The sequence below is a fragment of the Oncorhynchus gorbuscha genome, linkage group LG12, assembly GCF_021184085.1.
Source record: "Oncorhynchus gorbuscha isolate QuinsamMale2020 ecotype Even-year linkage group LG12, OgorEven_v1.0, whole genome shotgun sequence".
Taxonomy (NCBI): Eukaryota; Metazoa; Chordata; class Actinopteri; order Salmoniformes; family Salmonidae; genus Oncorhynchus; species Oncorhynchus gorbuscha.
In genome coordinates this window covers 59,574,327-59,600,696 of record NC_060184.1, presented here as the reverse complement: position 1 = coordinate 59,600,696, position 26,370 = coordinate 59,574,327, and the positions used below count along the sequence as shown (strand labels likewise).

Here is a 26,370-nt window from a genome sequence, read left to right as displayed (position 1 = left end):
TCTGTTCAAAAGTCTTTATTTTAATGACGGGGGGAATGATTTATAGAGCATCTTAAGATGATGTAACATATTTATTCAAATAAGCAGACAGATTTAGTTCTTAAATACAAATGTTGTTCATCCATTTACCATTTTTTAAGGACACGTTTTAATATGTTCAGTGGAATCTTAAAAAGGAAATGGCAGTAGTGTGTAAAAAAGAGCAACATGGCTTAATTAAGTAATACATAATCTATACTATTATTGTCTACAATGACCCCTAACAAGGAGTATGTGATTCCCAGTCACACATTTCTTATTGTGTTTAGGAGAACAGACAAAAATCCAACATTTCCCACGAGGAACACAGCCAAGACAATCTTTTTGAATCGAGATACCTGAAAGAAATTGGAGTAAAAATAAAATCAGCGTGGACAAACTTATTATAAAAGAAAACTTCTCAAAAATATATCCAGAACATACATAGTTTATACATTTATTTCAAGCTTACCTTTCTCTGTCTCTCACTATCCGAGTGAGTACCCAGAATCTTTTCTTCGTCCTCAGCAAGAGTCCTCCCTGTACAGAGGTTAGAGATTTACCACAAAGTTCCAGTATTCAGAATACATAGAGACATATGGCTTTCTGTGACTACTACATCCCTGAAAATAACAATTTAATATATATTTAAACCTTATATACACACACACACACACATCACTGTAAGAGAAATACATATTACTGTAATCAAGGAAGACATCTCAACAAGTGAAAAGTTATTTTACATACTCATATCTGTCGTTATGAAGACTAGTGGGTTTTTTTTGTTGACATTTAAACATGCTTAGCATTCCTGCCCACGCACCAAACAATTTGTTTTCAATTCTCTTCTATGCTTAATGGAATCAGACTAATTGATTTGTTCCCTCCAAGCAAAAAACATTGATTATTAAACAGTCAAATAATGACATTGTTATAAGGTCTAATTCAGCGGTTCCAGAACCGGGGACATATTAAAAGTTAACAATTGTTGGAAAGGAAAGAACAGCATGGAGAAGGTCGTCATTGTCAATAATAATTCATTCTTTAAAAAAAAGATTTACCTGAATAAATCAAAAGAAACCAACCTGTTACGATGACTACTTTACTGTGGAACTCAAGTAGCAGGTCTACCAAGACTCCCCAGACAACGCAGCCTGCCAGGACACCAGTGGACCAGGGGCCAGGGAGAAGCAAGGCCTGCTGCTGAATACCCAGGAAGATGGCCACAACTACAACAGGAGAAATACTGGGGTTATGATTGACAGGGTAGAGAAGGTTGCTGCAATCACTAGGTTTGGATACACCATTGTTGCTGTTGCAGTCATTGTACTAAACATTGCTTTTATTGTTGGCATCATTATCCGTATATCAAGATAATAATAGTCTTCATCATCATGTCAACATTGTTAAGATTAAGATGAATCTCTAACCTGCAAGTACCCGTACAATAGTGCCTGTTCCCAAATGCATCCAGTTGAATATGTACCTTCTGTGGAAAGACCGTAAAATACAGCACAGTTGATTCCTGGATCCTGATACACAATATAGATAGCTAACATGTTTGACGGATCTCAGAAACGGATCACTGTAGGGGGATTTAGGTTGTACCGTGAGGAGTCTGTGGCGGGTCTGAGGAGGGCCATGATAGGCTGGATAAAAGATAGAGCCATGACAGTACAGCCCAGGTAAGGGTGGGAGCCGGCATGCTGATGGAGACAGTGCAGAGCAACAGTATTACAGTACAGAATTAGACACAGTAGAGGTGAACAACACTATAGGCATCTGAGAAAACACGAGAACAACACTACAGGAACATCTGAACAACAGTGGAAGATAAGAGAGGATCAACTCGATGGATCCAGGGTACAGAAGTCCCTGTAAATAACAGGAATTGACATGGCACACAAGATACAGTTAACCGCAACATAAAATAAATACCTTGGAATTTTTGGCAGTTATACTAAATTGGTCTTCCCAGCTGACTCTGTAGCACGTAAAGGGAAGGGTGACCTCTAAATGGTCACTGGGGGGGGGGGGGGGAGATAGCACCAAAATGAAAATATATATTTTGGCAGGACGCAAAGTGGACAAATGTTTGAAAAAGCCTTCCTTAAAAAGAAACAGGTGCAGATAATTCCAACCATCGATCAATGTCACTCCAACAAATTATTGTTCTCCCATACATGCTTACGCTGAAGTAACGCTAGTTATTCAGCTTTGTAAGTCAGTGATAATTGGTTACTTGGCTCAACTACAGCACTCAACACTCTCACTCTTGTCCTTCTCTGTCCAGCAGGGCCAGAATGACTAAAGCAGACAGACAGCTTGGTGGAGGAGGCAGCATGAGAGAAAAGGGAGAACATGACACACAGCTGAGTGGTGATGATTCAGTTCTAAGAGAGACATTCAAATACATTTGATTCTAAGACACACACACAGGCACTCAAGCAGCTAAATTATAATGACACACTATATGGCCAACCAGCCAGAAATATAGACAGACAGATGGAGTGACTGACTGTCAGATGTGTAGCATGTGGTGATGACCGGGGGAGGTATTCCAGTCTTACCCTGCTCCAACCGCCTCGGTAGATGAAGGGTAGTGAGAATCCCACACAGGTAAGGAGCACGGTCAGGGTCATCAAGGCTCGGTGCACCTATAGAGACAGTCACAAAATCCTACATCATCATGGTGAAAATCGGGTTGAAATAACACTCGTTTTCAGGAGGAAATTCAGAAAGATGGTGGTTTGAGGATTATCCATCACTAACTCATCTCTGATAACAAGCCTTAGAATTAACCAAATATATTCAGCAAGACAAAACACTTTAAACAAACAGTCTTTACCTGAAACCATAGCCTGTGTCCAAATAGTCTCGTTTCTGGCCAGTCGTGTTTGAAGTAGCGTGCAATGATGACACCTGTGGTCACTGTCGTCATCCAGGCCACAAGCATACACACACCTGGGGATACAGAGGGATGCACACTTAGTTCTCTGTGTTTGTATGAGCCAGACATCTACTGAAACAAGTGTATGGAACTTAAGTGTTAAACGCGTGTTATATTAAGTAATGAAATGTGTGTCTTTGTTGCAACACTTCCTATTCAAACAAGATGAATAGAAGGCTCATCTTTCTGTAAACTACAGGCTTACCATGGAACTTAATGAGCAGGGGAGACCTGGAGCCAGCTAGATTCTCAGGGGGACCTGTGATGACTGTCTGATGAGTGGATATCAGAGGCTGCCGGTCATGTCTATAGATCACACCTTAAGATGGATGGAAGGATGAAGATAATGTCTATGTCTGGGACCAACACCAGTTAAGCACTGTGGTAAATAGATGTTGGAACTATTTACCAATGTTTTATTATTGCCACGTGATTCACACATATGGCAGGTATGACTACTGTACTAGATAATCACAGCTTAAACCAGAAATCTCATGTACAAAACAGCAGTGAGCTCGTTCAAAACACTTGGCACAGCCTAGCCCACACCTGAGTCAACAATGAGAGGTTGAGGTCAGGAATGTTTAATCTAGCCACAGTAGATGTCACGTTCAGTACCAGCATCTACAATATATCTGGCACAATAGTAATAATCAATAATATGTATGAGACTATAGTATAACACCAAAGGTTGGGTAAACAAATAGGAAAATCATTACATAAAGACACATGGTCATACCATCTTCAGCCCTCCCATGGGCTATGAACAAGAAGTAGCTCTGGTCCAGGCTGAACCTGCTCTCAATCTGACGGGGGAGGAGTATGTCTCTACGGAAACTACACTGAATGACCCCATCTGCCAGCTGCCAAGCTGTGTCTGAAAGAACATTCTGGAGAGAACACAAAAGGTCATAGTTCAAAGATCAGTGAGGTACTATAGAGGTCAATCTATGAAACAACCATCTAAAACAAACAAGCAACACACAAATAACACAAAGAAAAAAACATTCACAAAACTATTATTTCATATTTTTATCAGAACTTTGCAAAACATAAATTGTGTATACCTCAGAGGCCAATTCAGGGTGAGCTCGGCCAGAGACATATGCAGCATTGATGTCCACACTGTCCCCATCGCTCACACACAGGTATATATCATCATTCCCCTACACATAAATACAAAACTCAAATGAGTTACAATATAATCGTAAGGCTTCATAAAACAAATCTCACTGTGCATATGCCATATTGAAATGCCACAGATAGTAGCCCAAGATTTGGCATATCATTTAAGTCCACACAAGCTCCAAGTGGTTACTTCTTTGGTAGTCTTTCTGGGGTCATACCAACCATCCATTTGTCCAGCGACAAGGCGAAGGACAGGTATCCATCAGCTGGTCCACTGAGCTCAAACAGCACAGTCCGCTCCTCTGGAGTGAAGGAGAGGAAAAAGCACAGGGGGTCTCTGCCTGGGTCGCATCCCACAGGGTCACGCAGACAGGACTTACTCCTACCACAACCCTCTGAGCTGAACTGAGGAAGAGGGAGAGGGTTAAATTCTCCATCACCACCACACATAATCATCATCCACAGCATGTCGGTCAGCGTACACATTATGCTGATTCATCCTCAGTCTCTTCTCTCTATACTTAGAGACAATCCTGGTGGTGAGTGACTCACAGGTCTGGTCAGCGCAGACAGAGTTGTGGTCACAGCAGCAGTAGTGGTGGTGGTGGGGGGGGTAGGGGTTGGTGGTGGAACCCTAGTCGCCCCATTCAGAGACACCACCGGCCCTGGGATCTGCACCCAGTAGACTTTGTACTTCTGCACCACTGTGGCCCTGAAAGAACAATATAATGATATTATTAAGTCATTTAGCAGAAGATTGTTTTTATCCACAGCAACTTACATAGCTGTCAGCATTGATTCAGTACAGCATCAACAACACCTTAGCAATAGAATGGAAGAATATCACATTTAGCGATTGGCATAATGAGAATAAAGGAGATAATTACGCACAAAAATTGGACACCGGATGGGGGGTTTTTTGGAGCCTCCCACACGGCCTGTATCTCTGTCTTCTTGGATTTGCTGGTGTGGCTTACTGCAGATCCCTTCAAAATGACAGGGTTGCTTATCATACAATAAACTTCTCTTACACAGTACTAACTCCATTGGAGGTGTGTGGCTGAGACAAGTAGCATCTTGTCTGTTTTACTAATGATATGGCTGGTGAAGGTTGTTGATATTCAAACGCAACCAAATAGTAATTCCAGACAGCCAGAGCTTTACAATACTTAGCTTGTGTTTCCAGCAATCATGTAGTATGTAATTGAGGTCGGGTAACATCATCTCTACCTGTGTGTGGCCACAATGTAGGAGCTGTGACTCAGAAGGGTTGAGGAGGCTGAATGATCCAACAGCCGGACCGTCCGGGTTCCCAGCATCCCTCGCTTCAATCAGGAAACCTTTGAAGGAGATGCTCCCAGATGTGGGAACAACCCGTAAGGTCACTGTTAATAGAAAGTAAAAAAAACTCAAGACATTTTCATTTTTCCATTGTCCCCCCCCCCCCGAGACACACAAATACACACAAAGAGGTAGGAGGAATGGGTAAGACACAGTGCAGCACACCCGGGGGCAGTTTTGGGGTTCATTTACTTGCTCAACGGCACACTGGCAGGAGATTGTTTCTAAAATACTAAACTTTTTCAGTTAAATATGCTCTTTGAAATATTCCAGGGATTATGGATGAGAATGAGCTATTTTGCTAACTCTGGCACATTTACACTGATGTGAACACTAATGTTGGTATTGAACAGCAATATCCCTATATAAAACCAGAAACAAATATATAGTAGGCTACCTGTGATATGGTCACCAGGGCTGAATGTGGATTTGTCCAGGGTGATGTTATAAGGGGCAGGTTTAGAGCTGGAGTCATGGCCATGCTGTGGTGTCATATCTCCGCACGCAGGAGACACTTTTCCATTGGCGAAGCCAGAGGCCGTCTTTATTAAACACACAGCCACCACCACTAACAGGAGATGTGGACCCGGCATCTGGAAAGACAAGACAATACAGAGGTTATAATGAAGGTTATGAAGATGGAGTTTGTATGAGAGTTCAGGGTCATACAACATACTATAACTGACTAATGGCATTTTTGGTCATGGGTAGACCTTTGCTTATTCCGGTTCTCAGCTAGCTTGCAATTTTAAAAACATTTTTTTTTTTTTTCCAAAAGACTAAATTATTCTTAGGTTACTCAATAGCTTACACATAATAGGCCTACAGTATGGCGCCAGAGAGGATGGAAAACCATATTGACCTTATTTGAAGGCACTTCATAAAGAAAGAGTGGGAAGAGGAAAATGTTAGTTGACTTCCGATTTACAGTTGTGTGAGGATGTGGCCTATCGCCATCCTTGCACAGTGTGGGCATTCCATTGGGCCTAATTGGGCTAATGTCTCCCCTTATACTCCTGCTATTGCACCGATTTAATAGTCTACATGTTACTTAATCTAAACCCAAATGTTACCTATTATGATGGAGGATTACCCCAGTATTTATAACATCACAATAGCCATTGTGGTTGGAGATATGCAAGGAGTCTTTCACCTTACTTTGTTTGGTAAACGCTCACAGTCATATCAATAATTACACTAGCATTTACACTAGCATTTACACTAGCATTTGATTTAAGGTCAGCCAATTATGCCTTTTGCAGTCTTTAAAAGCCAAGGAATTTCTAACTGTATAAATTCAAATCGATTGCTCATTGTGAAAAAATGTTTGGTGTGTCCAATAGAGAGCAATAGTAATGGCGTCTTTCGATATTTAACATTTTAATGTCCTTTTAAGCATTCTAGTACAGTTAAATAGTTACACACACACACAGCGGTCTAAGGCACTGCATCTCAGTGCAAGAGGAATCACTACAGTCCCTGGTTCAAATCCAGGCTGTATCACATCCGGCCGTGATCGGGAGTCCCATAGGACGGCGCACAATTGGCCCAGCGTCGTCTGGGGTAGACCGGCATTGTAAATAGGAATTTGTTCTTAAACGGACTTGCCTAGTTAAATAAAAATGTCACACACACAGAGAACAAAAATATATTTTCTTGGCATTTACGTATATCCCCATTACCAGTAAAACATCAAAATCTATATATTTATTTCATTTACTTGCTGTGCTGTTTCATTGTTCATTTGTTCAGTCGTTTCATTCTCAACCAGGATTTCTCATTCTATGGAACGCCGTTTGTGTCTTTGCGTGTCAAATAACATTTCACGTGTCAATTAAGCTTGTTGACCAATCAGGACCTGAATATGACTGCATGTCACATTTTAATTTAACGCGTTCATACTTTTAGGTAGTTGTTACTCATTGATTACACTGCATATGTCATAACGATTCATCGATACGTATGCTATGATGCTGGTAAAGTTGTCTCGCGCACCCATAGTGCTGGTCAATAAAAAAACCTTGCTAGCGCATGGATGCAAACAATGTTCTTCCCCAAAAACATAGCAAAACAACAAATCTGTTTTAGTATCTATAGTTTGCTAACTATATAGCTAGGTGTAATCATCTAAAATAACCAGAATTTATAAGACAGTTCTTATTTGATTAATGGTGGTCGGACCGATCTATGTGAAGCTAGCCACAATAAGGATTATCCACAATAGTGGACTTTGCGGTTAGCCTTCAAAATAAAAGTATGTCATCGACAGCAATGCAAATTAATACAAATAGTATAATTACGCCATAATTCTATAGATCATGCTAAACAAGGTCGGAATGTTGTTAGATAAAATCAACAAAAGACAATTTGTTAATTTGACAAAAATCTGTTGAAATCACACTGGATGTATTATACTTTAGAATTGCATTGGGGGCATACTTATTTCACTGTACAGCCTTACCTATGGATTGTGAATCAGTCTACTCAGTGACACCCAGAGAACATTAGTGTCGTAGCTCTTATTGCAGGACTCTGAAACAACTGAATTGAGCCACATTTTTTGTCAACCTGTGTATTGTCAACCTATGTGTACAGGTGATGGTGCCGGAGGGTAGGGTTGCGGTCTTATTGGCTCTCAACCAATCCTGCTATTTTGTTAGTTTTTTCACGTTGTTCGTAACTTGTTTTGTACATAATGTTGCTACTACCGTCTCTTATGACTGAAAAGAGCTTCTGAACATCAGAACTGGGATTATTCACCTCAAAATTGGACGAGGAGTTCTTCTTCAAGGAGTCGGACACGAGGGATACACTGCAGACACCCGACCAGGCTCAAACCCCGTGATTCGCTGGAGAAGGAAACTGAGATTGAGGCAAAAGATCAGGGTGCCTTGTGAGGATCAGGCGACGAGTGACTTCATCTGCCCTTGCCTTCCGTTCTGCTAGTGAATGTTCAATCGCTGGAAAATAAATATGTTGAACTGAAAGCACGTACATCCTTCAAAATGGGACATTAAAAACGGTAATGTCTAGTCTTTCAGAGTCGTGGCTGAACGACGACATTAGCACACAACTGGCAAACACTATCTGCGAGACAGAACAGCAGCCTCTGGTAAGACATGGGACAGGGGCCTATGCATTTGCGTAAACAACTGCTGGTGCACGATATCTAAGGAAGTCTCAAGGTTTTGCTTGCCTGAGGTAGAGTATCTCATGATAATCTGTAGGCCACACTAACTACCTAGAGACTTTATCTGTATTTTTCGTAGGTGTCTACATTCCACCACAGAGCGAGATTGGAACTTAAACCGCACTAAATGAGCTATATTGTAAGCAGAAAGCACCAGTGACTCAGTCTATAAAAACAGTGGTCAGATGAAGCAGATGCTAAACTACAGGACTGTTTTGCTAGCACAGACTGAAATATGTTCTGGGATTCTTCCGATGGCATTGGAGTACACCACATCAGTCACTGTCTTTATCAATAAGTGCATTGAGGACGTCGTCCCCACAGTGACCGTACGTACAGCCCCCACCAGGAGCCATGGATTACAGGCAAAATTCACACAAAGCGAAATGGTAGAGCTGCCGCTTTCAAGGACCTTATAAAGAAATCCCGCTATGCCCTCCGACGGACCATCAAAACAGGCAAAGCATCAATACAGGACTAAGATCGAATCCTACTACACAGGCTCCGATGCTCGTCATATGTGTCAGGGCTGGGAAACTATTACACACTACAAAAAGGGAAGCACAGCCGAGAGCTGCCCAGTGACACAAGCCTACCAGACGAGCTAAATAACTTCTATGCTCGGTTTGAGGCAAGTTACACTGAAGTATGCATAAGAGCATCAGCTTTTCCGGATGACTATGTGATCACGCTCTCCGCAGCCAATATGAGTAAGACCTTTAAACAGGCCAATATTCACAAGGCCACTGGGCCAGACGGATTACCAGAACATTTAATCCGAGCATTCGCTGACCAACTGTCAAGTGTCTTCACTGACATTTTCAATCTCTCCCTGTCGGAGTCTGTAATACCAACATGTTTCAAGCAGACCACCATAGTCCCTAGCCCCAAGAATACTAAGGTAACCTGCGCAAATGACTACCGACCCGTAAGCACTCACGTCTGTAGCCATGAAATGCTTTGAAAGGCTGGTCATGGCTCACAACACCATTATCCCAGAAACCCTACTAGAACCACTCCAATTAGCAAAATGCACCAACAGATCCACAGATGATGCAATCTCTATTGCACTCCACACTGCCCTTTCCCACCTGAACAAAAGGAACACCTATGTGAGAATGCTATTCATTGACTACAGCTCAGCGTTCAACACCATATTGGCCTCAAAGCACACCACTAAGCTTAGGACCCTGGGACGAAACTCCTCCCTCTGCAACTGGATCCTAGACTTCCTGACCTGCCACCCCCAGGTTGTAAGGGTAGGTAAAAACACATCCGCCACACTGATCCTCAACATGAGGGCCCCTCAGGGGTGCTTGCTCAGTCCCCTCCTGTACTCCCTGTTCACTCATGACTGCATGGCCAGGCTCAACTCCAACACCATCATTCAGTTTGCTGATTACAACAGTGGAATAAAGAGATGATTGTGGAATACAGGAAAAGTAGGACCGAGCACACCCCCATTCTCATCGATGGGGATGTTGTGGAGCAGGTTGAGAGCTGCTCAACCAAGTTCCTTGGTGTCCACATCACCAACAAACTCTTCCCACTATCATCCAAGCCCACCAAGACAGTCGTGAAGAGGGAACGACAAAACCTATTCACCCTCAGGAGACTGGAAAGATTTGGCAATGGTTCTCAGATCCCCAAAAATGTTTTCCAGCTGCACCATCGAGAGCATCCTGATGGGTTGCATCACTGCCTGGTATGGCAAATGCTCGGCCTCTGACCGCAAGGCACCACAGAGGGTAATGCGTATGGAAGAAAATCCCCAAATCCAAATGTGAAAGTTGATACAGTCATACCCAAGATGACTCAAAGCTGTAATCAACACCAAAAGGTCATTCTACAAAGTACTGACTCAGCGGTGCGAATACTTATTTAAATGACATATTTCTGCATTTCATTTTCTATATATGTGCAAAAAATTCAATACATTTCTAAAAACATGTTTTCACTTTATCATTATTGCGTATTGTGTGTAAATGGGTCAAAAAAACATTTTGAATTCAGGCTGTAACAAAGTACAAAATAAAGAAAAACAATTACGGGTCAACATCTAAATATTGCTCCCAGCGTCGATCAAAGCTCAGAATGCTCATATTTTTGATCTGACTGAGTTCTAATCGCACCTGCCTCTTTGCAAAAGAGTGGAATCATGAACAGTGGTTTGTTTGTTATGTTCGCCTGCGTCCCCTGATTTGCCTTTTTAGCAGCACATTCACCACTCTTTTAAACGGCTAACTACGCACTCTCGCGGCACAGGTCGAGGGAAACGCGGAACTACCCAAGATCACAGTTGGCTCAATAGGCAAATAGTCTAGAAGCGACTATGTTTTGCAAGATGCCAGACAAAAGGCCATTTTAAAACCGTCCCACGACTCCTAATGTGTCTACAGACATCCCAAACAAACAAAAAATGACTCTCGGAGAATGAGTGCACAAGTAGTAAATAGTCACTTATAGATATTTCAGTCAGGTGGGTATCTGACGACAGAGACCTCTATTACAGTAATGTTGAAGCGCTCTGGCTAGTATTACTTAGCCAGCTAGAAGGATGAATTAAGAAGCAAACTTTACAGAGAGTATGCTACTGAGACAGACGGTGATGTGGAGCTCAGTGGAGAGGCTGAGGCAGGCTGCGATGCATGCAGGAGGAAGCAGATATAGCCCTTGGTTCACCCCAGACTTGACTGCCCTTGACCAGCACAAAAACATCATGTGGCGTTCTGCATTAGCATCGAAATAGCCCCCACGATATGCAACTTTTCAGGGAAGTCAAGAACCAATATACTCAGTCTGTTAGGAAAGCTAAGGCTAGCTTTTTCAAACAGAAATGTGCATCCTGTACTACCCTCTGGAGAGCCTTACGGTTATGGGCGGAGCAGTTGTCATACCAGGAGGTGATACAGCCCGACTGGATGCTCTCGATTGTGCATCTGTAAAAGTTTGTTTTAGGTGACAAGCCAAATTTCTTCAGACGCCTGAAGTTGAAGAGGCATTGTTGCGCCTTCTTCACCATGCTGTCTGAGTGGGTGGACCATTTCAGTTTGTCCGTGATGTGTACGCCAAGGAACTTAAACTTTCCATCTTCTCCACTACTGTCCCGTCGATGTGGATAGGGTGGTGCTCCCTCTGCTGTTTCCTGAAGTCTACTATCATCTCCTTTGTTTTGTTGACGTTGAGTGTGAAGTTATTTTCCTGACACCACACTCAGAGGGCCCTGACATCCTCCCTGTAGGCTGTCTCGTCATTGTTGGTAATCAAGCCTACCACTGTAGTGTCGGCTGCAAACTCGATGATTGAGTTCCAGGTGTGCATGGCCACGCAGTTATAGGTGAACATCACATCTGCTAACCATGTGTATATGACCAATAAAATTTGCTTTGATTATTATTATTTTTTTGATTCAACCTCTTTCGTATCGTCTGAGATCTCCAAAGATTGGAAAGCTGCCACGGTCATCCCCCTCTTCAAAGGGGGAGATACGCTAGACCCAAACTGTTATATACCTACAGTATATCCATCCTGCCCTGCCTTTCTAAAATCTTCGAAAGCCAAGTTAACAAAACAGATCACCGACCACTTCAAACCCCACCTTACCTTCTCCACTATGCAATCTGGTTTCCGAGCTGGTCATGGGTGCACCTCAGCCACGCTCAAGGTCCTAAACGATATCATAACCGCCATCGATAAAAGACAGTACTGTGCAGCAGTCTTCATCGACCTGGCCAAGGCTTTCGATTCTGTCAACACCACATTCTTAGTGGCAGACTCAAAAGCCTTCGCTTCTCAAATGACTGCTTCGCCAACTACTTCTCAGCTAGAGATCAGTGTGTCAAATCGGAGGGCCTGTTGTCCGAACCTCTGGCAGTCTCTATGGGGGTGCCACAGGGTTCAATTCTCGGGCCAGCTCTTTTCTCTGTGTATATCAATGATGTCGCTCTTGCTGCTGGTGATTCTCTGATCCACCTCTACGCAGACGACACCATTCTGTATACATCTGGCCCTTCTTTGGACACTGTTAACAAACCTCCAAACAAGCTTCAATGCCATACAACACTCTTTCAGAGGCCTCCAACTGCTCTCAAATGCAAGTAAAACTAAATGCATGCTCTTCAACCGATTGCACCCTCCCACCCGACTAGCATCACTACTCTGGATGGTTCTGACTTGTAGACAACTACAAATACCTAGGTGTCTGGTTAGACTGTAAACTCTCCTTCCAGACTCACATTAAGCATCTCCAATCCAAAATTAAATCTAGAATCGACATCCTATTTCGCAACAAAACCTCCTTCACTCATGCTGCCAAACATACCCTCGTAAAACTGACTATCCGACCGATCCTTGACTTCAGCAATGTAATTTATAAAATAGCCTCCAACACTCTACTCAGCTAATTGGATGTAGGCTATCACAGTGCCATCCGCTTTGTCACCAAAGCCCCATATACTACTGCGACATGTATGCTCTCGATGGCTGGCCCTCACTACATATTCGTCACCAAACCAATGGCTCCAGTTCATCTATAAGTCTAGGCTAGGTAAAGCCCCGCCTTATCTCAGCTCACTGGTCGCCATAGCAACACCCACCCATAGCAACACCCACCCATAGCATGCGCTCCAGCAGGTATATTTCACTGGTCATCCCCAAAGCCAAACACTTCCTTTGGTCGCATTTCCTTCCAGTTCTCTGCTGCCAATGACGGGAACGAATTGCAAAAATCACTGAAGCCTTATATCTCCCTCTATAACTTAAACACCAGCTGTCAGAGCAGACACAGCTTGTCTGTAAATAGCACACGCAACTACCTCATCCTCATATTGTTACTTATAGTCTTGCTCTTTTGCACCCCAGTATCTCTACTTGCACATCATCATCTGCACATCGACAACTCCAGTGTTAATGCTAAATTGTAATTATTTCACCTCCATGGCCTTACCTCCCTACTCTTCTACATTTGCACACACTGTACATATATTTTTCTATTGTGTTATTGACTGTACATTTGTTTATGTGTAACTCTGTTTTTGTCGCACTGCTTTTCTTTATCTTGGCCAGGTCGCAGTTGTAAATGAGAACTTGTTCTCAACTGGCCTACCGGGTTAAATAAACGGTGAAATAAATATATATATATTTTTTAAAGCAGAGAGAGACAGAGGAAGCAAGCAAGCACAGAGAGCGAGGTTGGTACAGTGGTTCCCAAACTTGGGGTCTGGGCCCCATTTGTGGTCCCCTGAGAAATTCTGCACTAATCTCATCAAACATGATAGAAACATTAAAAAAGATCTGTTTCAGTATGAACATCTTCCCTATAGGACGACATTTAAAATGCAATCAAAATGTAAACAATAGAGTCCTAAAAATTTCGTGTTTTTGTTTCGTCGCCGATGCTACATGTCAGTGTGAAACATTTATCATATTTCCCTCCTTTCAAGGGTATAACATTACAATTGTATAGATGGGCTTTGTGTTTGTTTTGTAAATCGACTGAAATGAATGAATCTTGAGCAGCCAATGTGATAATGGCTGGGGTGATTTTTTCTTGTGTTTGCTGTTCTCCAAATAGCATTGAAACGTGTTCTTTTGTTTGTTGTATAGCAATGCAATAAATTAACTTCAAACAAATATTTTTTAAAGTTATTCCTTCCGGATCTCACTAAAACTCAAACCCTAGTTATGGCCCTCGCACCAAACCAGTGTCTACATAATCGGGAAAAAAAGCATTTCTATGAGAAGAAAGATCCTATAAAATGCTTCTCTGCGTCATCACAGGGTAGGATTAAGAGCAAAAAGTGTTTTCAAAACCTGCAATGAGTTTCTAGAAAGAGGGTTCTGGCTTTGCATGATGTAGAACTTTTTTTCTTTTTACACAAAACATAGAAAATGTGCAGTTTTCAAATATGTAGACATTAGTTTTGTGATGGAGATAACCATTAAGGTTGAAAAGTAATGGAATTGCCCTTTAAAAGGAAAAATATACAAAATAATTATCTTGATATTTTTTTCATTAGTCTACTATTGAGACAGTTAAAAAATGTTTTGCAATTCAGCAGTCAAGTTTTCAAGATATAGGACATTCAAGAAGCAAAGGGAAATTTACCTCATCAGTCTGTTACAGATAAAGAAAAACTGAGCTGGTTGTCACAGATAACAACAAGCAGTATTCTCATGACTTGCCCAAGAATGTTCTCTCGGGGAGCCTACTCTTACTCCTTAAGGTCCAATGACCGTATGTTAGTTTCAGAAACATAAAGCCCTTTACTTTCAAATCACATCAGAATAATTTCACAAATGTAAAATATACACTTATATACAAATATACACTGTTCTAACAGGCTTTATCACAGTTGCAGCCGACAGTATTTATCCATTTACAATATGCTTCTGGTGACCTTCTTCCATTACGGTGCGAATACTTTCAGAAAGTATTATCACCCCTTGACTTTTTCCACATTTTGTTGTGTTACAGCCTGAATTGAAAATGGATTCAATTGAGATTTTGTCATTGCTGGCCTACACACAATACCCCATAATGTCAAAGTGGAATTATGTTTTTAGAAATGTGTATAACTGAATACAAAATGACGAGCTGAAATGTCTTGAGTCAATAAGTATTCAACCCCATTGTTATGGCAAGCATAAATAAGTTCAGGAGTAAAAATGTCACATAATAAGTTGCATGGACTCACTCTGTGTGAAATAGTGCTTAACATGATGTTTGAATGACTACCTCATCTCTGTACCCCACAAAGAAAAGCATAAATGGAATATCCATTTGAGAATGTTGAAGTTATTATTTACACTTTCGATGGTGTATCAATACACCTAGTCAAATAAAAATGTTATCTGTCACATGCGCCAAATAAAACAGGTGTAAACCTAACTGTGAAATGCTTAATTACAAACCCTTAACCAAAGATGCAGTTCAAGAAAGAGTTTTAGAAAATATTTACTAAATAAACTAAAGTAAAAATGTTATTAAAAATAACAATAACGAGGCTATATACAGGAGGTACCGGTACCGAGTCAATATGTGGTGGTACAGGTTAGTTGAGGTAATTTGTAGGTAGGGGTAAAGTGACTATGCATAGATAATAACAGTGAGTAGCAGCAGTGTAAAAACAAAGGGTTGGGGGGGGGGGGATTTTATGATTTGTTCAGCAGTCTTATGGCCTGGGGGTAGAAGCTGATAATGAGCCTTTTGGACCTAGACATGGCACTCCAGTACCGACTGCCGTGTGGTAGCAGAGAGAACAGTCTATGACTTGGGTGACTGGAGTCTGACAATTTTTTGGGCCTTCCTCTGACACTGCCTAGTATACAGGTCCTGGATGGCAGGAACCTTGGCCCCAGTGAAGTCCTGGGTGCAATGCACTACCCTCTGTAGTGCCTTACGGATGGGTGCCGAGCAGTTGCCATACCAGGCGGTGATGCAACCGGCCAGGATGCTCTCGATGGTGCAGCTGTAGAACTTTGAGGATCTGCACAGGTGTTCGCGTGTCTTCCGGTTGTTTGTCTTTCGTAAACGCGCGCTGTAACGTGGAGATATGGCCATGTGGGAACATACGTCCCCAAAACCGGAACGCAAGCGATCTGATTTATTGTTCAGAACAAGCATCGGAGCTCTTAACAAAACTTCCCGTGCAAGATACTATACTGTGCGTTAAAGGTAGTTAGCGAACCCCCCAAAATACTGCTCACACTCACAACAGTAATATCTTATGGTGTTTTCTTAAGACGGTGGGAAGAGAAATGTTAATCGACTTCCCATGTACAGTTAGTTGGTTCTATCAGTCTGCTGTAGACAAAGAATAACTGAACTGTGGTTGTTACAAAAACGAGTAGTCTCATGACCAACTGTAGTGGCTGCTTGAAACACGAGTTTACCGTTTATAGTTATAGCCTACAGGTCCCAGTAGGGTACATGTAACAATTTATTCAAACATATAAATATAAATTGTTAGACAAATACATAATGCGTAGAGCAGTAGCCTACAATATGTAGGAATGGGACCGATTTTGCCTTAGTTATTGAACCTTTTTTACATCTATACATTTAACTCACTGCCAATGATAGGCCTAATTCTAACAAAGCTACATTTGGCGTTGAATATTTCTTCAGAAAATCTCATTCTTTAACACAATTGTTGATCAGTGAATCCATTGTATTCTAAATATGCTCGTCATTGACAGCTCAAACAATATTGGCAAATAAGACCAAAGCAATGATTCCTTTAGGTAAAATCGGAATGTAGAGGATGGGTCATAATAACCGACTGTGCTTACCTGCACACACACACCACTGTCAAAACAAATATTTTATTGAGTGTGTTCTGTAAACTAAAGAAACCAAAACAATTCGCAATGCTCTCTTATATACGATTTCGTGTGAAGAACGGTAGGCTATATTACCTATTGCAGGACAGTAAGAATGTTTATCTATTTCACTCTTTAAAATAAATGTAATTGAGCATACCTTACCTTGTCTCACTCAACTCTTGAAACCAAATTCAAGTCCGTCGGCAAATAGCCAACGGAAAGGGGGGCTGTCCTTACTCAGTGAGTGTTGATTGGTTGAGGAGATGTAAAGGCAAAGAGTATCTATTATATTGACAAGAGAGCCGAGTGACCGCTTGTGATCAATGAATGAGGGCAGATAACCATATGAACAACAGGCACAACCTAAGTAAGACTGTGTCTCTTACCAGTTCATTCTGGTTTTGTATTCTGATCATGAAGTATAGTAGTCTGTCTGGCTAACTTGTGCTCGCACGTCAGCTTCGCTGAGCAGTGCAGAGCTGTTGGGAAGGAAGTTGTTAAGGAAGTGAGTGTGTGTTTATACAGGACCCCCCGCCCTCACCTACCGTTAACCAATCATGTCAATATAGCGCCCTCCGCATTGTTACAACGTTTGAGAGACGCATAGCTATGAAGTAAAGAGCTCAATTTGGCCTGGCGTGCCTCGATGCTCCGCGATTGCGTCACACCATCCATACGGCGTATCCGACCACATGTCATATGACGTTTTTTAATTTGTAATTAAATAATTAATATATATATATATTAATATATAATATTGTATATATATTTATATATTTTTTAATTTAAATGTTTTATTACCAATGTAGAAAAATCTGTATACATACAATAAGTACATAAATAGACAATGATAACATATGATAGGAGGTACAACAAATTACAGATTATACAAAGACCTTAAAAGAAACACACATATTGATTGTTTTAACAACTTTCATATTAGATGAATATACACTGCTCAAAAAAATAAAGGGAACACTTAAACAACACAATGTAACTCCAAGTCAATCACACTTCTGTGAAATCAAACTGTCCACTTAGGAAGCAACACTGATTGACAATAAATTTCACATCCTGTTGTGCAAATGTAATAGACAACAGGTGGAAATTATAGGCAATTAGCAAGACACCCCCAATAAAGGAGTGGTTCTGCAGGTGATAACCACAGACCACTTCTCAGTTCCTATGCTTCCTGGCTGATGTTTTGGTCACGTTTGAATGCTGGCGGTGCTTTCACTCTAGTGGTAGCATGAGACGGAGTCTACAACCCACACAAGTGGCTCAGGTAGTGCAGCTCAACCAGGATGGCACATCAATGTGAGCTGTGGCAAGCAGCAATTTCAGCAAATTGCAAATCATTGTTGGCTGACTGCAGCAGCAGCAGTAGTACGGGTTCAACGAGCCAAACCCAATATAGTTGGTTAAGCATGTTTGATCTTGAACAGAACTTACAACATAAATCAACATGTCTCAATCAAAATGGTACAGAAAAGAGTTGGACTCTGTACCTGAACAAATGTCAAATCATAATTTTTGCCGAGATGGCCAGTCAATTTGAGTATTTTTTTAATTTAATTTAATTAATTTTTTTATTTTTATTAACAACAAATCAATACATAAAGCACATGAGGGAACACAAGCATACATAGATTACAAACAATGGAAAATCGAGCTAGGGGGTACAATATCACATTACAATTACACAAGGACCTTAAGGGACATGCATATACTTACAATTCTAATAGCTTTTTTGTTAGTAGAGCATTTAACCGTCTTAAAATACAGTTCAATTTCTTTTTGTAGGGTACGAAAATGTGGTTTTCTGTTTGTAAATTTACATTTGTGTATATGAAATTTGTCCAAAAGAATAATGAAATTAATTACATAAAAATGTTTCAGATTATTTATATTGTATGTAAAGAATCCAAACAGTACATCTCTCCACAATAGTGTAAAATCTTCATAAATGTGTTCAATTATAAACCTACTGATGTCTTGCCACAGTTTTCTTACATGCATACAATGCAAAAAAGATGCAACACTGTTTATGGGTGGTCATTACAATAGGAGCAATTTGAGTTGATGTTTTCCTTAAACTTCTTCATATAGTGGTTGGCAGGATAATATTTATTAATAATTTTTAAAGAAACTTCCTTAATTTTGTTAACAAGTAGGTATGTGTGTGGCAACATCCAAACTTTTTCCCAACAGATATTATCAATAAATCCATTCCAATAAGGCACGACATAAGGTATAGACACAATATCCTGCTGAAGTAAGGATCGTATCGCTCTGTTGTGGAATGGACCAAAAGAGAAACAAATCTTTCCTACTGATGAGTCAACAGGGTCAATAGAAGGTAGGCTCTGAGGGTCAGGTCTTGACACGTTCCTGAATAACATAGCAACACCTGAGGGAATGGCATCTAAAACAATTGCAAAATCTTTAGGTGTTACAGGGACCTTGTAAAGTGATAAGAATTCTTTATAACTGAGTAAAAGACCCTCTGCATTTACCAGTTGGCTCACCAATAGGATATTATTTCGGAACCAATTTAAGGTATATATGAGGTATTTTTATACAATATATCCCGATTATTTCATATATAATATCTGTGTGGAGAAAAATTGTGTTTATAAATTAAGGACCATGACAAGAGAACCTGCCGATGAAAAGCAGAAGGTTTCACTGGAACTTTGTCAATATTATAATTGCAAAACAACATGAAGTTAAGGCCACCAAAAGTAGAGAAGACATGATGAGGAATACAATTCCAGATATAAGTGGGTCTTCTTAGGAATTGTTTTATCCAATTGATCTTAAAAGTATTATTTAAAGTAGTAAAGTCCAGAAAATTCAGTCCACCATTCTCATAAGTGCTCATTACAACAGTTTTCCTAATGTAATGGGTACGGTTTCTCCAAAGAAAGTTGAAAAGCATCTGGTCTATCTCCTTGCTTATTTTACTGTCAAGATATAAAGATAGAGCACCATATGTTAGTCTAGAGATATCTTCAGCCTTGGTTATTAGGACTCTACCTTTTAAAGATAAGTCCCTCTGTAGCCATTGATTTAGATTTAGTTTCTTCTGGGGTTTTTAATAAGAGGGTTAAAATTTTGTAAGCCTCTAGACTTCTGATCCTTTGTAATGGTTATGCCTAAATATGTAAGTTCTTCTTTTACTGGAATACCACAATATGAAGGTGTCACACAATCTTTGACAGCTATGAGTTCACATTTATTAATGTTAAGATATAGACCAGATGCTTTGGAAAAGGATTGTATCACATTGATCGATATGGGAATTTGGTTAGCGTCATTCAGAAAACGTGTAGTATCGTCAGCCAGCTGGCTTATAATAATTGATTTACCAGCTATGGAAATACCTTGTACAGGAATAATATTTAAAGAATTTGCAAGAAGTTGGGTGATTAATAAAAACAGGTATGGAGAGATAGGACAACCTTGCCTAATTCCTCTCTTTAACTCAAATCTAGTTGAGGTGCCATGTTTCAATTTGATAGAGCTGTTACCATTTGCATAGAGAGTCTTATTAGCCTTACAGAAAAATTCCCCAAAGCAAAGTCTCTCAAGGGAGTGGAAGAGGAACTGATGCTCTACTGTGTCAAATGCTTTATAAAAATCTAAAAAATAATATGAAGCTATCCTTAGTTATTAGGTCTGAGTAGTCAAGTATGTCTAATACTAGTCTGACATGGTTAGAAATATGTCTGTTCCTCATGAAGCCAGACTGTGTTTCATCAATGATTGCATCCAGGACTTCTTTAATTATTTTTGCAAGTAGTAAGGCTAATATCTTATAGTCATTATTAAGAAGACAAATTGGACGCCAGTTATCGATGAGCAGCACTTCTTTTTTAGGCTTAGGTATCGGTGTTATTAACCCCTGACTCATTGTAGGAGGGAGAACATTGTCTTTAATACTCTCTAAAAAAGACTTCAAATAGGAAGGGAGCTACTTGTTCAGAAAATAATTTGTAAAATTCTGATGTAATTCCATCAACACCTGGTGATTTATTGTTCTTTAGATGTTTGATAGACTCTATAATCTCTTCAACTTTGATGGGTTAATCACACTGTTTAGATTCTTTATCACTGATAGAGTGAACATTATTCATTGAGTTAAAAAACATATCTGTGGATTCCTGACGGTACGTAGAGCTATACAATTTTCTGTAAAAATTGCTACAGTATTTAGCAATTAATTTTTGGTCATCTGTAATAACACCATCAATGTTTAACTTATGGATAGTGTTATTTTTAGAGTGAAATTTCTCAAGTCTAAAGAAATAGGATGAATACTGTTCTCCCTCCTCAATCCATTTTTTCCTAGATCTAATAAAGACTCCTTCTGCTTTTAATTGATATATACTGTATTATCCCGTTTATTTTGTAACTCAATTAGTTCCATCTTCTCCTCCCCCAAGAGGTCGGCTGGGGACCTCTGAGAAAGGGAAGTTATCTTAATGATCACATTTTCCTCCTCAGCTCTTCTGGTCTTAGCAAGATTACTACCATATTTTCTAAGGTATTTGGACACCTCAAATTTAAAGAGCTCCCAGTTCTTGCAACACGATTTTTCTTTACAAGCCCTTTCCCAAAAGTGTGAGAGCAGATCTTTAACCTCAAATTTAACTATATCATTATTTAATAATGAGCTATTTAGCTTCCAGTAGAATGCTCTACCAAGCTTCGTATCAGGGGTCAATATTTTGATATCAATGTAGTCAATTTGAGTAACGTTAACGTGTATTCTACGTAATGACACCGTTTTACGTTATCACGCAATGACATCACAACGTCATTTAGCAACAAATCAACCTGCCCTGAAAATGAGTTGGCAACACTGGCAGTGAGCACTCGGAAAAACAAGATGATTCACCTCTAGCAAAGAAACATGTTACTATTATGTTGCAACTATTGTAACGTGTAAACTCGTTCATAGTTACAATGTGTCGTTTCTTCTACCAGGGCTGAATATATAAATATAAATCTATATTTCAATACAGCCAAACAGTTTTGGTGTTGTTTTTAGTAAGAGATCAACTATTATTGAACTTACTTTTGATGAATGTGGTCCCCAGGAATAATTTCTCCGACTTCTTGAACAGCTAATGGGGATCTGAAAAATCATGAACGTGTGTGAACAGCAATAAAAGCGACATGTATAGGCCTATGCTGTTCCTTACGTTTAGAGAGAGACATTTATGAATAGGCTACCGTGGCCAGTTACGTACATATGAAACCCATGGACACACATACATTCACGTAGGCTAGCCTAATGTATTTACGTTGTGCTGCAGGATAGCGTGCTCTTTCACACGGTGGCGTTATCTCTCATGACTTCGGTCTCTCCCCCTATTGAAGTGAGTGTCATGTAGGAATCTGGGGGCACCGCTTCCTGCTTGAAAAGGACACCCTAAAAAAGGAACGTCAAAATGGTTCGAAGCAGACAAACCAGAGTACTGTTCCTGAATGACATGGAGCGACTAGAGAGGACTCTGTTCCGACTAGAGCAAGGTATGTAGGCAATGGCCATTCAAATCCTGGGCAACTTCACATTTGCACTTGCGAATAATACAAACAAAAACTACTGGGTATAATTTGTGGAACGTTCCAACAGGAATCTGTTCCAAAAACGTCGTAAAGTACAAGGATGCCCACAAACAACGCATACAAAGTAGCATGACCAATTCACCTCGCTAACTAGCTGCAGAATATGCATCAACTAACCACGTAGTTTATTCTTAACGTTTTAATTAACGTGGTGGTGAGTGAAAAACATAATCAAATTGCTCACTGCAGTATCTTATTCTGCCGCTATACAACTTTGTATGCGTTGTTTGTTGCAAACAGTCCTGCGAATTATAGGCTATTTGAAGTTTGTCATTATCAGACAATTGTTTTTTTTTGTATGGTGCTATCTTGCTTTTATTTTACCCCCAGGATGGATATTATTCCTGCTGTTGAAAATATAGACATTGAAATGCACAATTAGTTCATGGGGGAGTGGTAGGCTAGGCATGGGCTGAACATTGCTATGCATTTGACACTTGAGTGAAGTAGCCTATCTTGAAATATTCTAGTGAAAAGTTTGCTGCTATAAATAGCAAGGTAAAAGGCCTTGTGTTCTCTGTGGCTTAGCTGTACTGTTTCTACTGTTTGGCAAGATCGATTGCTTGGGCGGGCATCACTTAAGACATTGGATTTGCTTTTAAACTGAGTTTTAATGCACATTTGATTGGCAGGACACCATAACAGCTGCCTATGTGTTTTCCAAGTTTACATTTTTCCCATTAGGACATTATTAGTTCCAGTCATTGTCCAGGGTGAACCTTTCTGATTTCGCTGTGGACTCCAGCAATGCTTTTAGCACATATCCTGCTTGTGTATTACTTGTTATTATGTAATGATAATGACATACTATTATTATTCTACCATTAGGCTTTGAGCTCCAGTTCCGGTTGGGGCCCACTCTGCAGGGGAGGCGTGTGCAGGTCCACACTAACTACCCTGCGGAGGGAGAGAAGTTTGACCGGCTTAAGTTCTGGCCTCTGAACTGGATAAACCCAACGGGGAGAGAGGATGACTCAGACAAGTACTGCAAACTGGACCTGCAGGTGGCAGGGTCCTACCAGTATTACTTTTGTGCTGGGTAAGAAAGCACTGTTTCTTGTTCAGAAGGAGTGTACACACATAGATTCCCGTTCACTGTTCTGTGTGCAGTACTTTCACATTGAATCAAAATGTACTAGATATGTGGTGGTGGTAAGCCAGCACTGTTTATGCACTGTTCTTTTGATTTCTGACATCTAATCATGATGTGTTCGATTGAAAACAAGACATAAGAGTCACAATGTAAACTGGGGAATCACAGTTAAATCCCTGTCTGTGACACCAGTCTCCCGAGAGTGTCTCAGGGGGAGTGAGATATGCAAAAAACGTATTTCCATTTCACGCCTCACACTTGTACAGGTTACCCACTTGCACATGCAGTGAAACAGGACTATATAAGCACCCTATAACCCTAATAATAATTTGAATAATAAATACTATTATTTAACAAAACTACAGGTGATTTTGGGGCTCAACTTCAATAGTCAACCCTTTTATCCCATACACGTTATGCTGTTGATTGATCCCGTTGCCTGTTGTATTGCCTGATGTGGTCTGTGATTCCCAGGACTGAAGAGAAGACTGGTAGTGGCTACATAGTGGTGGACCCAGTGCTGCGTGTGGGTGCTGATAACCATGTCCTACCCCTGGACTGTATTGCCATTCAGACATACCTGGCCAAGTGCCTGGGGCCTCTGGACGAATGGCAGGACAGGCTCAGGGTTGCCAAGGAGACCGGTGAGGGGCAGAATGAGATACCATAGTCAGCTGGCCAACATTCAGAAGCATGGCTATTGTCTTCGTCAGTATAAATGGGGTTTTCTCCTGCTCGGGTTACGTGGTCAGGAAAAATTCCTGTCCTCACTCATAAGTGTCACACTGTCACATATTTAATTTGGTTTAAATTGCTGAAGTAAATGATTATTTTTGAAAGCACAGCAATTGTTTTTGCTTGTTCTTAATCATGTGCCTGCAGTTCAAAAGTACAGATACTAACAAATACAGAGTTCATCTTTATTGGTTCATCGTATAGATTGTGCTGTACAAGGGGGATAATCACACAGTGGTTGAGATCTGTTTGGTTATACTGGTGGGCATTGACCCATTCTAATATCTGCGAAAAATATTTGCAGTGTTTGCCGTTTCTTAATATCTGTCTGTCCAGACACACATTGGGTTCATTGCAAAACATGTAACGTACCGATAGCATAATTGTTACTGTGGGTTCATAGATTCACATTTCTCATTCATAATATATTTTTATCTAAACTCTCTCTCTCTCCCTAGGTTATAACATGATCCACTTCACCCCGCTGCAGAAGTTAGGGCTGTCTCGCTCCTGCTATTCTCTGGCCGACCAACTGGAGCTCAACCCAGAGTTCTCTACTGAAGGGAAGAACTACACCTGGAAGGATGTGGGCAACCTGGTGGAGAAACTGAAGAAAGAGTGGAACATGGCCTGCATCACTGACGTGGTCTACAACCATACAGGTATTGTTTTAGTATATAGTGCACTACTATAGTCCCTGGTCAAAAGTCATTAACTATTAAAGGAATAGGGCATCATTTGGTGAACTCTACACATGAGCATCGGCTCACACTGTCTCGACACTGTAGGATGAATGCATTCCCATTTTGTGAATGGTGGTGTGGTAGGCTACGTAACGTACCGCATGGATATGTAACATACCTATCCATGCTGCCATTTATAGAGACAGGATATCTCATCTCTAAGCTCTTCAGAAGATAGTGTTTCATGAAGAGTTATGACTGACCTTCTGGGTACTATTCCCAAGCCACAGGGAAGGCTTGCAGGACTGACTGATAGTAAAATATGGGTTAGCAAAGTCTCTTCTCAGATAACCTGGGTTTGATATAATATATAACTTTGCAGAGGTGATTTGTAGTAGCTCCCTTTTTAAAATAGCCTTAATACTCTTCGTAATCTTCAGGACAGCAAGTGGCTTTAGTGTCCAGAATGTTCAGATCTTTGAAAATGACAAGTGCATACTTCACAAGTTTAGAATCCAACACAAAACATAAATATTTGCTTGTAAATCTTTCATAGTCATGGTGTGAACCCATCATAAAATGCAATGGGGTAAATATCAAGAGCTCAATACCTGACTGAAAATTTCCCATGTTTCTTACCCCTTACCCCTTATCCCTTTCAAATATACCAAATACATGTGTTATTTTTTGGGGATGTTTTACCCCCTTTTTTCTCCTCAATTTCAATCTTGTCTCATCGCTGCAACTCTCCAGCGGGTTCAGGAAGCGAAGGTCAAGTCATGCGTCCTTGGAAACATGACCCGCCAAACCCCGGTTCTTAACACCCGCCTGCTTAACCCGGAAGGCAGCCGCACCAATGTGTTCGGAGGAAACGGCTTTCAACTGACGACTGAGGTCAGCCTGCAGGTGCCTGGCCTGCCACGAGCGCGATGAGCCAAGGAAACCCCACCCTGAAAAACCCTCCCCTAACCCGGACAACGCTGGGACAATTGTGCGCCTCCCTATGGGACTCCCGATCACGGCTGGTTGTGATACAACCCGGGATCGAACCCGGGTCTGTAGTGACTCTTCTAGCACTGCGATGCAGTGCCTTAGACGTCTGCGCCACTCAGGAGGCCCAATACAGGGTGTTTTTATACAGCAAAACAAACAATGTTACCCAAGATTCCAGCTTAAAAGGAAATGCATGTATATTTATCAAAATTGTATCATGAATATATTGCAGGGTCATGGTGACTCATGCCCTTCTAGTAGTTTAAAGGCTATG

The 26,370-nt window shown here is 40.8% G+C and overlaps 2 protein-coding genes across 10 annotated transcripts in view; one reads left to right on the top strand and one right to left on the bottom strand.

The window, feature by feature from the left end:
- frrs1b (ferric-chelate reductase 1b) lies at positions 1-22,395 on the bottom strand. Of its 8 annotated transcripts, XM_046292486.1 has the most exons (18): positions 22,268-22,393; positions 22,039-22,098; positions 8,201-8,302; positions 5,838-6,033; positions 5,330-5,484; positions 4,991-5,085; positions 4,652-4,811; positions 4,322-4,504; positions 4,039-4,137; positions 3,711-3,861; positions 3,177-3,290; positions 2,870-2,985; positions 2,592-2,678; positions 1,630-1,727; positions 1,452-1,510; positions 1,107-1,250; positions 491-558; positions 1-377 (listed from the first exon to the last, which is right to left on the bottom strand). In XM_046292486.1, exons 4-18 carry the CDS (start codon positions 6,031-6,033, stop codon positions 285-287), a joined length of 1,818 nt encoding a protein of 605 aa, XP_046148442.1. In that variant the 5' UTR covers positions 8,201-8,302; positions 22,039-22,098; positions 22,268-22,393; the 3' UTR covers positions 1-284. The 8 variants fall into 8 exon arrangements, with proteins under 8 accessions (XP_046148442.1, XP_046148446.1, XP_046148443.1 ...); XM_046292490.1 differs by lacking the exon at positions 8,201-8,302 and having other exon boundaries at positions 22,268-22,395; XM_046292487.1 differs by lacking the exons at positions 22,039-22,098; positions 22,268-22,393 and adding an exon at positions 17,118-17,443 and having other exon boundaries at positions 8,201-8,400.
- LOC123991177 (glycogen debranching enzyme-like) overlaps positions 22,069-26,370 on the top strand; it is a 23,906-nt gene continuing 19,604 nt past the window's right edge. Inside the window, exons 1-4 of one of the 2 annotated variants that reach the window (XM_046292479.1) lie at positions 22,069-22,496; positions 23,421-23,631; positions 24,160-24,329; positions 24,879-25,082. In XM_046292479.1, the coding sequence (XP_046148435.1) occupies positions 22,415-22,496; positions 23,421-23,631; positions 24,160-24,329; positions 24,879-25,082 (667 nt within the window). In that variant the 5' untranslated portion in view covers positions 22,069-22,414. The remainder of the gene's footprint in view (positions 22,497-23,420; positions 23,632-24,159; positions 24,330-24,878; positions 25,083-26,370) is intronic. The other variant, XM_046292478.1, reaches the window with a different exon arrangement.

Coding starts and splice junctions, on each gene's coding strand:
- frrs1b (XM_046292483.1), bottom strand. CDS start 22,110: ATGATTTTTCAGATCCCCATTAGCTGTTCAAGAAGTCGGAGAAATTAT. Junction 2,679..2,869: donor GACACAGGCTATGGTTTCAG/GTAAAGACTGTT, acceptor CTGTCTCTATAG/GTGCACCGAGCCTTGATGAC. Junction 559..1,106: donor TAAAGTAGTCATCGTAACAG/GTTGGTTTCTTT, acceptor ACCTCTGTACAG/GGAGGACTCTTGCTGAGGAC.